The 15,057-nt window shown below is 34.9% G+C and overlaps 2 protein-coding genes across 25 annotated transcripts in view; one reads left to right on the forward strand and one right to left on the reverse strand.

Annotated features, from left to right (window-relative positions):
- The window catches only part of LOC125657025 (mRNA-decapping enzyme 1A-like), a 42,416-nt gene extending 29,828 nt beyond the window's left edge, over window positions 1–12,588 (reverse strand). For 2 of the 3 annotated variants that reach the window (XR_008796806.1, XR_008796805.1), the window contains exons 1-2: window positions 12,429–12,560; window positions 4,205–4,245 (exon numbers count right to left, since the gene is read on the reverse strand). Coding sequence is in view for 1 of the 3 variants with exons in the window: in XM_048887655.2 (XP_048743612.1) it covers window positions 4,205–4,245; window positions 12,429–12,551 (164 nt within the window). In the remaining 2 variants the exon portion in view is untranslated. Of the gene's footprint in view, window positions 1–4,204; window positions 4,246–12,428 lie in introns of all 3 variants that reach the window. The other variant, XM_048887655.2, reaches the window with a different exon arrangement.
- Window positions 12,589–12,745: 157 nt separating this feature from the next.
- The window catches only part of LOC125657024 (muscle calcium channel subunit alpha-1-like), a 93,104-nt gene continuing 90,792 nt past the window's right edge, over window positions 12,746–15,057 (forward strand). For all 22 annotated transcript variants that reach the window (XM_056143832.1, XM_056143829.1, XM_056143842.1 and 19 more), the window contains exon 1: window positions 12,746–13,076. In XM_056143832.1, the coding sequence (XP_055999807.1) occupies window positions 13,058–13,076 (19 nt within the window). In that variant the 5' untranslated portion in view covers window positions 12,746–13,057. The remainder of the gene's footprint in view (window positions 13,077–15,057) is intronic.

The raw sequence follows: 15,057 nt of genomic DNA on the forward strand, positions 1-15,057 counted from the left end.
ACCCAACAAAAACCTGATGAAGAAGTTGTTACAATTACCCAACAACTACCTGATGAAGAAGTTGACACAATTACCCAACAAAAACCTGATGAAGAAGTTGTTACAATTACCCAACAAAAACCTGATGAAGAAGTTGTTACAATTACCCAACAACAATCTGATGAAGAAGTTGTTACAATTACCCAACAACAACCTGATGAAGGAGTTGTTACAATTACCCAACAACAACCTGATGAAGGAGTTGTTATAATTACCCAACAACAACCTGATGAAGAAATTGTTATAATTACCCAACAAAAACCTGATGAAGAAGTTGTTATAATTACCCAACAACAACCTGATGAAGAAGTTGTTATAATTACCCAACAAAAACCTGATGAAGAAGTTGTTACAATTACCCAACAAAAACCTGATGAAGAAGTTGTTACAATTACCCAACAACAACCTGATGAAGTCAGTTAATACAGAAGAAAATTTCTCAATAGCCCCCCCCCCCCCCCAAATCGCCATAAGAAGTTGTTAATTTCCCCAAACAACCACATGATGTTACCACAGTTAAAAGCATCACAAACAATCTAAAGAGGTGATCAATTACCAAATAACACCTGTAGAGGTCATAATTTTAAATCAATTTATGAGACTCCCTGAGCAGTATACATTTACAGACTTTGTACTCTGGTGTTGTAAGATCTCTATAGGACATAGTGACTGTACATTTACAGACTTTGTACTCTGGTGTTGTAAGATCTCTATAGGACATAGTGACTGTACATTTACAGACTTTGTACTCTGGTGTTGTAAGATCTCTATAGGACATAGTGACTGTACATTTACAGACTTTGTACTCTGGTGTTGTAAGATCTGTATAGGACATAGTGACTGTACATTTACAGACTTTGTACTCTGGTGTTGTAAGATCTCTATAGGACATAGTGACTGTACATTTACAGACGTTGTACTCTGGTGTTGTAAGATCTGTATAAGACATAGTGACTGTACATTTACAGACTTTGTACTCTGGTGTTGTTGTAAGATCTGTATAGGACATAGTGACTGTACCTTTACAGACTTTGTACTCTGGTGTTGTAAGATCTCTATAAGAGGGAGTTACTGGGCAGAACAGCACCATACCTACATGCAGGTACACAATACAATGGTCTGTTATAGCTGGGATTTATCAGTGTCCATTCAGTAGTGATATTTACCTATAAATGTGTACTATATTGACACCTTTTAGCCATAGGAGGTCTGTTTCAAATATCAAGGCAATCATCAGTATTTTTTCCCCCAGAGCAGTTCATATGAACTTTCAAAACTGACATCCACACTTCCAGGAGATAATGATGATGCTAGTAGCATCAATGAAAAGTGTGTTGATGCAGTGAATCTAACTTATAACAGCCCCCTGCCATCAGCAAGGAGCTCTTTTTAATCAGACTTCCAACAAAGGCAAAACATTATGCAAGAAATGGTTTACAAAAGAATTAGTCTAGAAACACCTTACTAACTTGTCGGCAATTTAGTAATACGCACGCCAAATTGTTGTTGCTGGCTGGCAAATTCTAAGTTTCCCCCAAAATCAGGAAATATTTGTGCTGATTAATTGTTTTCCATTTCGCAGAATAAAAAAAAAACTGCTCCGTGTTATATAAACCCTTGACTCCCCATCATTCGATAAGCGCTTGAACTGACAATACTGCAACACAATTTCTCCAATGCAAACATGCAGTTTACATACTTGAGGTTAAAGAGCGGAAGACACGAGGAGTCGGTTTGGTTTTAGCGAGTTACAGCTGTTTCTTCAGCTCTGCTGGTGTCTCTACCTACACGCTAATTTAGTTCAAAGTCATTTGTCGAGCATGGTTATAGTCAGCTGCTTCAGCAAACATAATACTGCTGTTTTCTCAACATCTATCTCATAGCATTGTGTGTGATACATTTCTCTGCTCTTGGAATTTTATTGCCAAATCACTTTATCACCGGATCAAACATCAGTATGTGACATTGACCAGGCGGTATGGAGGCTGCCCAGCTTCTGACTCATTGCAGGTAAGTCTTTCTCCAGGGCTGCTGCTAATTACTGAGGTTACCATGGACACCTCTGGCCCCATGATGGACAGTTGAGTGTCCTCTCTCTGACCTCATCTACATCTGGGGGTGGAAGCCCGAGGGGGCAGGTTTCATTTTTTTTTTTGTAGTGATTAAATATCATTGCATAGAATACATAGATAAGGTGGCAGATTGATTTTTAAATGAATACTGTCTCTCTTAATTCATTCACAATTTATATGAATTACACTAGTCCTCATAAAGACATTTGTATAGTAACACCTAATGCTGTGTGTGGATTAGGAAAAACGTAGACCAGACATTTCATTGCTTGCATCATTATTCACAAGGTAAACTTTATACAGATTCAGGACCTTATACATATGTCCAGAGAAAATGAACTTTAAATATATCTAATTCTCACCATTATAAAAATACATGATGTTGAAGTAAACAGGATTAATGCTAGTTTTATATATAAAAAAAAAAAAAAAAACAACCCAAAAAATTCAATTCAGGTATTTTCATTAATCTCTGTTGAGCAGAATCTCACTTAATTAATGACAGACAGAGAAAACTTGGCTTGTACAGAAGTACGATTAAACACGTTACTCTGTGCAGCACTGAGGCAATGCTGTCACTATGAATTAGGCTCATTCTCACACTTTGCCAAGGGGGGCTTATTATCCACGGCAGCCAGTAATCATCCCCAATGATTCCACCTCCCTTCAAGGAATTTCTGGGGACATGTATTACCCTACCTTGTCACCATTAAGAATATGAGCTCAGTATGTACCTGATCTAAGCCAATTTCATCGGTGGATCAAAACGTGGTGGGAAATAAACCAAGTCACTGCTAAGTCACTAAAAGTAATATTACATGTTCAACTTAAAACAACATGGAAAGATAGATCTACGTACAGGATTTAAAAAAATGATGCATTGAAAGACTAGCTATGTGAAGAATTTGTTCTTCCACCAGAAACATTAATGAATACCTAAAAACCCAGTCATAATGTTTCTCAATCTTTTTCTTGGCAAAAACTGTCAATTTTCTAAGCATTAAATATATGTAGTTTTTGGCTCTTAAATACGACCTAATTTATTCCCATTTCTCGCCGATGAAACATTTACATGTATTGGTGGAAAACACAAACCCGCATACTGTGTGTACCGGGCTATACTCCGACACTTTAGTCAATCGCGGTAATTATTGTTCCAGAACAAAATCACTGGAGAAAATAATAAACCCTTCCATGTGTTTCTGGGTTCTTGGCACAAGAAACCCTCTTCAATGCTCCATAATTTCTCATCTTGCAAGGAGTGTCTGAACTTAGTATGCTAGTCTCGCATACCTTTAGACAATAGATTGTTGCTGAGCACTGTCAACATGAACATTCCTGCTACGCTTACAGAATCTGTCATTGTACACTTACATATATACACTGTACAATGACCCCTTCAGTTCAAGGTTGAGAATGATTTTCATTTTACAATTGTTTCCTATGGGCCATCAGTGAGATACAACCTGGGTCTAGTATTGTGTCTTAATTTCTAAAAAAAAATTTAATGAAGGTCAGTGCAAATGGAACTAATGAAAAAAAATACTCACAGCACCAGAATACTAAATGGGAGGGGAAATACTCACAGCATCAGAATACTAAATGGGAGGGAAATACTCACAGCACCAGAATACTAAATGGGAGGGGAAATACTACAGCACCAGAATACTAAATAGAAGGGGAAATACTCACAGCACCAGAATACTAAATAGAAGGAGAAATACTCACAGCACCAGAATACTAAATGGGAGGGGGTAATTACACTCTTAGATGAATTTTCTCTGTAAATCTTAAAATTTTCAAAAGTTGTCTCATCTTTTCTATCCCTATGGGGCCTGCACTGAACACTTGTGAATATCAAGCAATCTGTTATGAACACTCTTCTCCATGTGCATATAAGTGATTTAATACCTCATTAAGGGAGTATACTTAATCATCACGATGCATTCAATATCATACAGTACGTACTACATGACACGGACTCCTGTACTACATTTCCCCTGTTTTATGGGATGCCCAGCAGAGAAGCCACTCTCTGTAATGGATTCTATTGTTCTATATAACTTCATCCACTAGCATGCAATAGCACTTACCTTTTATACACAAATAGAGATCCTTCAATAGAAGTCTTCTCCTGTAAAATACAAAATGAAACATGACTGTGACGTTCATAATTTGTACTGCCACTGCATGATTTTTTTTCTCTTCACACCTTCAAACACCCACAGAAATTATAGTGCAATGACGCTTAATCATATGAGACTATTTCGTTTTAGATTTTTAAAAATTTGTTGAAACATTTCCTGTATCGTTTAATACACAATAAGTCGCGGCTTTGGATGTTGTTTCATTTTTATTTATGTGTTTTTTTCTTTTGCATAAGAACTTTGGTCAGCAATATTGTTCATTGAATATATTTTTCAAATAAGTTTTTCCATGCACTTCAAGTTGTCAATTCATCACAGGGTGTTTAAAAAACCGTTCGTCAGAGGTAAATATTACTACCAAAGTGATAGAAAACAGCGATGAGAACAAATTGTGATCGTTTGGTGTTTTTCTGATTGACGTCATCACTCAAGTGACAGGTTTAAATATCAGATTTCCAATATCATGCAGATTTGAAAGCTTTCCAGAAAATAATCAAGATGAAATGCACATATATATATATATCTCAACATATTGTACTAAAAATAGGTCCACAAGATAGGGATGATCCGCCTGGTCAGAAATAAGTAAAACCATTCATTTGTGTATGAATTAGTTATTATAATGAAAGACATCTTGCATGTGTTAAAAGAATAGAGTTGAAGTTCAGAACATATGAGATTTGGGTCACACAATGCTGAGATTATTAAATCATGACATATCATTAATAATACTGTGTCCTATTTACTTTTCCTTCTTTTCTCTCTCACCAAAGTGCATGTATAAAGACATCATGCATGCACTGTGTTCAGAAAATGCATACCACATAAGAAAAATTAAGGTCATCACATTTTGACATAGTTAATTGTTCTCACCAATAACGAAAACACGCATTTGTGGTAATGTCAAGTTATGTGACTATGGCTACATCTTTCATGGCATTCAAGAAAATGCACATTTTGAATATGGAAATGAATATCACACTTTTCTCCAAATGACCTTGACATTTTTAATGATATGGGAAAAAATGTCACACTTTTCTCCCACAGACCTTGACATTTTTAATGATATGGAAAAGAATATCACACTTTTCTCCCAATGACCTTGACCATGTCTAAATACACTGGTGTACAAAACATACTAGGGTCAAAACCTATCTATATGTCAAGCACATAAATCATGTGCTTTCAAACACAAGTGATATCCCAGGCATGAATTACAGACAGACGTCACATGTTCCTAGATACCCCCTTATTTAAGATAATTTTGCTCAACTCACAAGCTTTTATGCTTAACTAATCGTACATGCATGTTTCATACTTGTATTTGATGCAGTTATAGTATCCATCGGTCTTTGCCACCTTCATAGTAAATCTGTATAACCCCCCCCCCCCATCTTCTATCTACATCAAATTCAATAGATATAATATCTGTTGGATGCAAAGCACCTGCTCAAGACATTATAACTGCATCAACCTCTCGACCAAAATAGACGAAGTACAGTCAGTGGGCACACACAATATTACAATAGATATTTTTGAAATGTAAAAGTGAAATGATGTGTTAAATATGTCAGTGAAACTGCCAAAAATGAAATATGGTCTTACTAAAACTTAAAACACAACCTGTCATGACTATTTATAAATGCATTGAAATCTTTCTCTCAGATACTCAAGAAAAGGGATCTTTTGTGTTAACAAAAAAAAAAACATGACAAAAACAAAACTGATCCAAAGAAGATGTGTTGACTGCAGCAATTTAAAAATAGTGTCTGCAATTCAGAGCAAAGATGAAAATTTTTCATATTGAGAAAACCATTGTCAAATTGAGACTGCCAGTGGTTTCGGAAGGGAGAAAATCTGGATGTTTTAACGTACTGAATATGTCATACATTTACCATAACTATAAGCACAAAAAGTCAACAAAACATTCTATCTGGATTATCTTTAAAATGTAACAAGAATATTTCAATATAGTAAAATTGATTCAGTTAATGATTAAAAAAGTATTTATTATTTTCTGTGATAAGTTACAGAGTACACTCTGGAGGCTGCAGATAATCGGTTTTTTTTTATCAATAGTTTTTCATTCAACATATCACTTTGTTACACAGTCTGCCGATCATATCTATTTCAAAAATCTATGGCGAACAGTATGTGCATCAATTGGACGCACCTAATATTTTGTGCAATATCACCCGTAATGTCAACAATGTCAGGCGATGTTTCCTGTCGCTGGATGTCAGGCGATGTTTCCTGTCGCTGGATACCATCGCCCTGGTGGGTGTAGTTTTTACTCCAAAAAGGAAATTCGATATTATATTTTTTTCAAACATTTCTGGCCAAATCAGATTTGAATATTTTACGTGAAAGCATAATTTATTTTGTGTTATTGATTTGTTTTATATCCCTTGGGAAATTCTTCACTCATCTTGAGGTGAAGTACTATCACTATGCCTGCCGTGGTGCTCAGTGCCTAGCAGTGAGGATTCTTTAATGTGTATATGCCCATCATATCAGGATGGAGGGTGTGTGTGTGAGAGAGAGGGAGATGAGAGTTTGCATTTGCTTCTTCAATGACACGAGATCTACATTTTTAACGTTATATCCAAAATGGCCTGCAGTTCACATTTCTAAATGTCGAACATTTTTAACATTATATCCAAAAGGCCTGCAACTCTTGACACTTCTAAATGTTGAACGAGATTAGTGACGGAGCAATATCACTATCTATGTTTATGTCATCTGAGGTTTGACACACTTTAATGTACGTGGTATAAGTGAGACACAAACTTCCGACCCCCTGGTCACAAAGCAAATGCTGAGCTATCACGACTAGGAAGTAATGTTATATTAAGTGGATGATAATGAAAAAAATTGAAGTCCAAGTGTCACTTTTCTAAAATTGTATGACACAGTATTTTTCTTAATTAAAATTTATCAACTTTGGTTTAACGGCTAAATGAAAAGGTAAAGAATCTAATGCATTGCCTATGTTAAGATTCTAGTCTAGCAAAATTACTAACAGAAAGAACTGGCTGTTGGATAAAGCTTGATCTAACACTATGTAACAGAATAAACGAGTGTGTAACAGAGTTATTCCTCTTGAGCTGCTCACAAAGTCTGTTTGGTTTCTCTATTCAATCAATCTGTTCGTATACTTCTGTGGATTACACTCATGGCTAAGTACTTCACATGTGTAATATTTAGCACTTTTTAAAAAAATCTACAATGAATTACTAATTTACAACTAATGACCATCATGATAGAAACATCAGTGAATGCTGCCCCCCCCACCTCAGGTTTTATTTAATTTGATTTGCATTTCTAAAAAGGAACACATTTTAGATAGATTCAATGCTTCTTGAATAATTTCATTGATGAATCATAATATGAGAGATATCACTCAAAGACCATTTATTCTGTGGGGATCCGGGTTAGAATAGGTCCTTAGTACCCCCTTGCTTGTAGTAAGAGGCGACTAAGTGGGGCGGTCCTTCGGATGAGATCGCAAAAACCGAGGTCCCGTGTCACAGCAGGTGTGGCACGATAAAGATCCCTCCCTGCTCAAAGACCATAAGCGCCAAGCATAGGCCTAAATTTTGCAGCCCTTCACCGACAGTGGTGACGTCTCCTTATAAGTGAAAGATTCTCGAGAGGGATGTTAAATAATATTTAAACAATCAATCAAAGACCATTTCTTACCCAACAGCTAATGATTATGGCGTAATTAACCGAAAATTTGATAGAGATACACTTCATGTGAAATCTCATCAATATATACCCTGGACAAATCATGTCATGAGTATAACAGTCTGTGGGGAATATAAAAATAATGAACAGCATTACATAATAACATGTATAAAATTGAAGAAATAAATAGAATATCAAAGAGTGAATATTTAATAAGCCAATGTATTCATACTCCACCGAGTAAAGAATAATGATATAAATATTTTTATATTTTCTCTGTGTCACAAACTCTTTCATTATGATGTCATACGTCAGTGAAGAGCAGTGAGATGCATTTCTATCGAGTACTGTGAATTTCCCCGGTGAGCCTTAAACAACGCTGCATCTCATATTTATTCAGTATCGAGAATTTGATTAAGGAATATGAATGCCCATAAATGAAATATATAAATAATATTTGATAATTAATTTATGTTAATTTGGCTACACGATAAAAATATTATAAAAAAATAACATATACTCTATTACTGTCAATCTTTTTTTAAAAAATTGACAACTCTGATCCATAGTTTTAAATACTATTTGCATTGAAGACCTCGGAAGAAATTTTAAAGTTGTAAATTCTGTAAGCATGTAAAAAAAAAATAAAATAAAAAAAAAAAAAAAAAAAAAAAAACACAACCAAACCCAGCACACTAGTATATACAGCCACTGGACTCAAGCAAAAAATATTGGTATTATCCAAAACATTGCTGTAACATGACTTATGAGTACATGTAATTTGATAATGAACAATAAATATTTTATGTCATAGTGTATGCACTGTATATAATGCAAAATTTGTATTGCTTGGTGTCAATTTTATCTTATTATGTCCGAAATTAATCGAATTCTTTGTACTAACTTTTTTCATAAAAATGTCTGACAGTAAAAAATCACCTTGCAAACTTCATAATTTGCAAGTTTTCCAATTTTCATATTTTGAGAGCAGTAAATTTCAAACCACATGAAATATTTCTGTAGACAACGAAGCTCACTGGGAAGCATAGCTATAATTAACCTATCCCTCTTGGTTCAAAACATATAGCCAAGGTTAAAAGTTTTTGGTAAGTTGGTCAAAGTCAAGGTCACTAGGTCAAAAGTCTTGGTACCAAATGAGAGGTCTGATCACAAGACATCTAAATGTGAAATATCAAAGCCCTATCCCCCTGGGTTCAAAAGATATAGTCAAGGTTAAAGTTATTGAAAGTAAGGTCAAACTCCAAGGTCACAAGTCATGGTACCAAATGAAATGTTGTTCTCTCACAGTATGATGCCGACACAATCTAATTAAAATTAGATGTTAGATCCGCTCACATACTCGCTACACAAACATCTAACAACATCTCAGAGGGTCACTTCATAGGTCAAATTTGCATGAAAGAGTAACCAATCGCCACAAAGGCGAAAGTGCCATCGGCATCCAATGAGAATCATCATTATATACTATATTTGGTTACTTATTAAAGATGGTGACCGATGAAGAGAAATGGAAGCGATTAAAACTGCTTTGAAGATATTTGATCTTGAGGTTTTGAAAAATGAACAAGAACAGATACTTAAATGTCTTCTTTGTTGAAGTATACATGAAAAGATCCCCCGATGTCGCCATAGTTTAAAATTTAAACAAAAACATGTGATAAACAAGTCACAATCATGGGTGCTGCCATTTTCTCTCTTCCTTATGTAAACAATGCATGGAATATTGTGGGATAATACACTATCAATAGGAAGCAGGAAATTTGATTGGCTGTTGCAAATTTGACCTCTGATGTGACCCTCTATGGGATGTTATTAGATGTTTGTGTAGTGAGCATGTAATTAGATATAACATCTTATCTTAATTAGATTGATGCCGACACAAACACTGACACCTGAGTTATGACAATAACTCTCTAGACCATCTTTGCTACTTAGAATCTGTGAATTCACTTCTCAATTCAATTGAATTCATTTTTTGAATTGATTGCAAAGTTCTATGGAAAGAACTTCAAATCAATAAAATCAGAATAAAACAGTCCTAAAAGACACAGATAATAAAATGCAAAGAACCATAAATAATGATAATTTGATATGCATACCATTCCAAAACAAAACATCATATTGAGGCCAGCTCTGAAATTTCTGGAGTTTAAAAAGTAAACATGTATTACTGGTACCAACTAAGGCTTTATTTTTCTTAGAATTTTGTTGTTCAATATTCAATATACTGCATATTGAGCAGAATTTTTAGTGAGGATTAATTTTGGCTTTATTAGCAAGCGTGTTGAGATCGATAAAATTGAATATCACTAGCAATGCATTAGGTAATAGTTATCTTTCTTGGTATAAAGTCATTAAAATTAGTTCTAGCCAAATATATATATGTACTAAGTTTTATGATAAAAATTGCTAAATTTGTGCCTCGCTAAAAATTCCACTTAATACATGGTTAATCTTGGTTTGCTACTTTACGTAACTAACACTAATATCCTCAAATATATTTCAATACATCACATATCAAATGTTTTCATAAAAACCTTAATTATTATAATAACTATATCGCCATCAATGTTTTACAATATGTATGGCATTTATCAACATAGGTATATATGTATATATGATATTTACCATTTAAGTTTGGTCATTTGTGTTGTGTCAAAAAAAAAAATATAAATACTAAGCTTTTGTGAGTTGCAATTACCATGCATCTAAGAATGACATAATGAAACAGTACTACTGTAACAATATACCTAGTACATTTGGGCTGAAACGATTCACCAAAATGTCGATACTGTTCATTGCCTCAATCTTCCGTTCAATACATTTTTTTTTTTAAATTGTGTTTGCTTAAATAAATTGGACTCGACCTGTACTTATTATTCTTACATGCATCTGGGGGGACAAAATTACAGCTGAAAATGTTTGTGCTGTTGCCAGCCATGAACATGACACAAACAATAATAAACTTTATCATTCTATATCATCATTGCATCTGATAGTGGATGCACTGGTGAAATGCTTCACAGAATAGCAAACATTGATAGTCACTAGTCTGTATGGACTAGTGTTTGAAAAAGTTAATTTCGGACCCTATGTATTATACTGAATATATTGTGGCACAAGTAATGGAAAATGTATCTATCATGACAATTAAAATAATTTTCAATCGACTAGTATTAACCAGTATTGACCGGTTTTAACCAGTATTGACCAAGGGCCTGGTCAATACTCATATTGACCACTTTTTTGCCAACCCTGGTTTCAGCCCTAAAGTACATGTAATTTCCAATACTGCTTTATGATGTAGCGCATCATTGTGTTGATTTTGAAATCTATTGACAAATAATCAAAAACTTTGGACCCTTATTTAATACCCATGGGGATCCGGGTTAGAATAGGTCCTCAGTACCCCCTTGCTTGTCGTAAGAGGCGACTAAATGGGGCGGACCTTTGGATGAGACTGCAAAAGCCGAGGTTCCCTGTTAGAACAGGTGTGTCACGATAAAGATCCCTCCTTGCTCAATGGCCGTAAGCGCCAAGCATAGGCCTAAATTTTGCATCCCCTCACCGTCAGTGGTGATGTCTCCATTTGAGTGAAATATTCTTGAGAGGGACGTTAAACTACATACAATCAATCATTGTATGACAACAGGATGTCTGTATGTCTTACTACATGTATTTAAATCAACTTACATATATATGTAACAGGAAGGGAGAAAATGCAACTGACCACCACGGGATTCAAACATAGGGCCTCTGAATTTCTCCTCAAGTGCTTTACCGAGTGAGCTATATGATTACTGGTGATTGAGTCAGTAGCAATTAAAATGTTCTTTTCTCCTTTAAGGAATATTCACCCTCAGAGACTCACAACCCAGGATCTTTATTCCCTGGCAGACCTTTAACATTTCAGTCTCCAGCACCAAATGTAAAAGAATGGACAAGACCTGGATTTGATCCCGAATCTCTATCAAATGCTCTATCAAATAAGCTTTCCTGCCACCAGTGATGAAACCCCATTGATTATCAGACATAATTTGTAAAACTAAGTAAAAATATGTGAAATATGAAATGTTTGTAATTGGGGTTCACCAGTACTTTATGCAAGATTCCTTATGTGACGCCTACATAATTCCTACAAATTTAGAATTAAATAAATTAATTAAATTTCATTCTATTAGAACAAAAACAGAACACATTTTCTGATTTAAATTTTGCGTAACATTGTATACAGCAACAGCAGTAACGTACACCGGAGGCTTTCAGTTGGTATGTTAATGATAAAACTGCGATGTACAATTGTGCAGTCTTAAACGCACACTCCTCAACACTACATATCACAATCGATAACACGACCGATATACCAAGCAAACAGTTGAAACATTGAACGGCGAGGCAGTTTGCATGTTTATCAGTTTTTACATCTTAATTTCCATTCAATTAAGCTTTCATCACTTACCCACTGATTAGATTTGGGGTTAAAAGAATACAGAGCAACTTGAGTGGCTGTATCGACGATGTCGTTTATGTATGGATCTCTTTGCTGCAGAGCAGCCAAATTCATCCTACTCTCTTCCGCCATTGTTTGTACAAAACTAGGCTAGCAGCAAATGATATTTACTGCGCAACATGTGTATCCAAATATATATATATATTCGGAAATATAAAAATAACATCGTGAATGATATCAGTATTTTTTAAATAATCAATGAAGTAGACAAAGATTTTTGGGGTTATGAAATTCGATCCAGGTAAAAGCAAGCACTGCGAAAAATTGGTCAAGCGTAACCATCCACGGTGAGCTGCTTGTCGATGGTTATTGGCTACTGAGCTCTGTCAGAAAACACACAGTTTGCGATGTGTCTGACTTGAAATATTGTCAAGGAATATTTTAGAGTGAGGTTTCTTTAATTTCTATGACAAAACTACATCTACATGCGATAGACATACTATTATCATGATGTGTTTGAACCCCGGATGAATGATGCTGGAAGTTGCATTGAATATAATGGGCGAAATGAGAAAAAAAGATTCTTGATATATAGGCCTAATTAGGAATTGTTATAAAAAAAACATTGGCACCAAAGGATGGCCTCTCCCGGTCCAGGTGAGTTTGTGAAGCTTGATTTCTTTATTTATTTACTGTGAAATCGAAGTAAATCTAGGCCTAATCACTGCGTTTTTAAATTCCACGTGAGAGCCGATATTCGATAAAGATGGCAGCCTTGCTGCTGCTGCTGAGCGCTCTGCTTATCAATAAAGTGAAGGATGCTTCGTAACAAAATCAAGAGATGCAATTTTGATATAGATTCATTTTTTTCTGGGGTGGATCCTGTATTTTGTTATGCAAGAATTAAATAACAACAACAAAGGATTGAAATAAATGTACAGTATATATAGGGCCTATGTATGATGTTAAAGTGTATATATATATTACATTAGGCCTAAATAAAATATGTGCATGTAGGCCTAATTTAAAAATAAGGTTTAGTTTAGGCCCGATTGTAGAATTATATGAATGTCGAGAACAGGTAAGTGTTAGAATTCTTGTTGCAAGTTGACAAAATTTATGATGGCTTCTTGTTAATGTCTCTACACAATGAATTTATAATGCATAAACTTTGAATACATTAACTTGAGTGTAAATGAAATAATTTTATCTCGCATATAAAAATTCAGTTATGGCAAATGGCCTTGAGGCAACTTAGAATAGCACTAATGAGAAAATTAATCTTTTGTGGGTGTTTTTAATTGACAGCAATAAATTATTTATCCTCTATGTATTAGCTAGATCCATCTATGAAAAATGCCTTTTAGAAGCAGTAGGGGTTCCTTTGTAGCCAATGGGGTGCTCTTTCTTACATAACATCACTTGTTCTGATTAAAGCAGGGGATGTGTATCCAAAGCAGTAATGATCCCCGGGCTAGGTACTAATTGAATCCTGCTTGGTCAGGAATGTCTGCTAGTGTCGGCAGCCTGAGGGCCCTCTAACATTATCACTGATGGGGAGCTGATTTCGGAAGCTTTTTCTCATTAACATTGGCCAGTGCAGACAGTATAGTGTCAAGTAAAATATACATGGACAATATTAGCTGACCGAGGCTGATGTATAGCACAGTCTGTTTTAATTAACACTCATCCCCTCTCACAATGGCCATAGTACTAATTGTTCTAATTATGAGCAACATATACTGCTCCCCAGAACACACTGCAGGGTGTTGGATCATAAAACACCTCAATGCACTGGCCATTAGGTACCAACAGCATGAGATGGGTCAATTCTATTTTCTAAGGGCAGAGATATTATATATGTATAATTATAGGTACAACTACCAGCAAAGAACAATGTTTACTAAGGGCCTTATTTGGCTCATTGTGAGTTTATTACTTTTATTTAGACATGACTAAACATTTATGACTATAATGCAAATCTTTGCCGTAGTTTGCACATAATGACAGCATAAAGTACGTTAGTTCACCCAGTTTTTCAGGCAAAATGTTAGCAATATTTTTTCTAAAGTTTTATTGTAGTACAACCTGTGATCTAATTACACTGACAGGGCTGCTTATTTATTGATTCGTAGTTAAACGTGCTAAATGCACATCATTTATTTTTTGATGGCGAGCTGCGCTCATTGTACTCTTTATAACATTTGTCGAAATGTACATTTTCCCAGGAAAATCACCTACTTCACAAATCTGTCTGTCTTGTTCTTTCATATATGACCTCCATTGAAATGCTACAATATATAGTTGTTAAGATATTGATTAGGTCTGGATATACTTTCATTTATGCTTTAATTTGTTAGTTTAATGAAGTTTCTACTTTCTATTTATGCCTTGTTGAAATGAAGTATCTACTTTCAATTTATGTTTTGTTAGGTATGAAATCTCTTACTTTCTATTTATGCTTTGTTTAAGTATGAAATCTCTATTCTCAGTTTTTATGATCTCGCTTTACTGAAGTGAGTGAGTAATGTGCAAAAGATTCAGAGTCAGAAGTGTGTGTTGCACCAAGTGATTTATGAATATATACATACAGGGTTATAGTACATCTCTGTGTGGTTACGTAAACTATTTGTAAAAC

Source organism: Ostrea edulis, chromosome 7 (genome assembly GCF_947568905.1).
Source record: "Ostrea edulis chromosome 7, xbOstEdul1.1, whole genome shotgun sequence".
NCBI classification, from domain to species: Eukaryota; Metazoa; Mollusca; class Bivalvia; order Ostreida; family Ostreidae; genus Ostrea; species Ostrea edulis.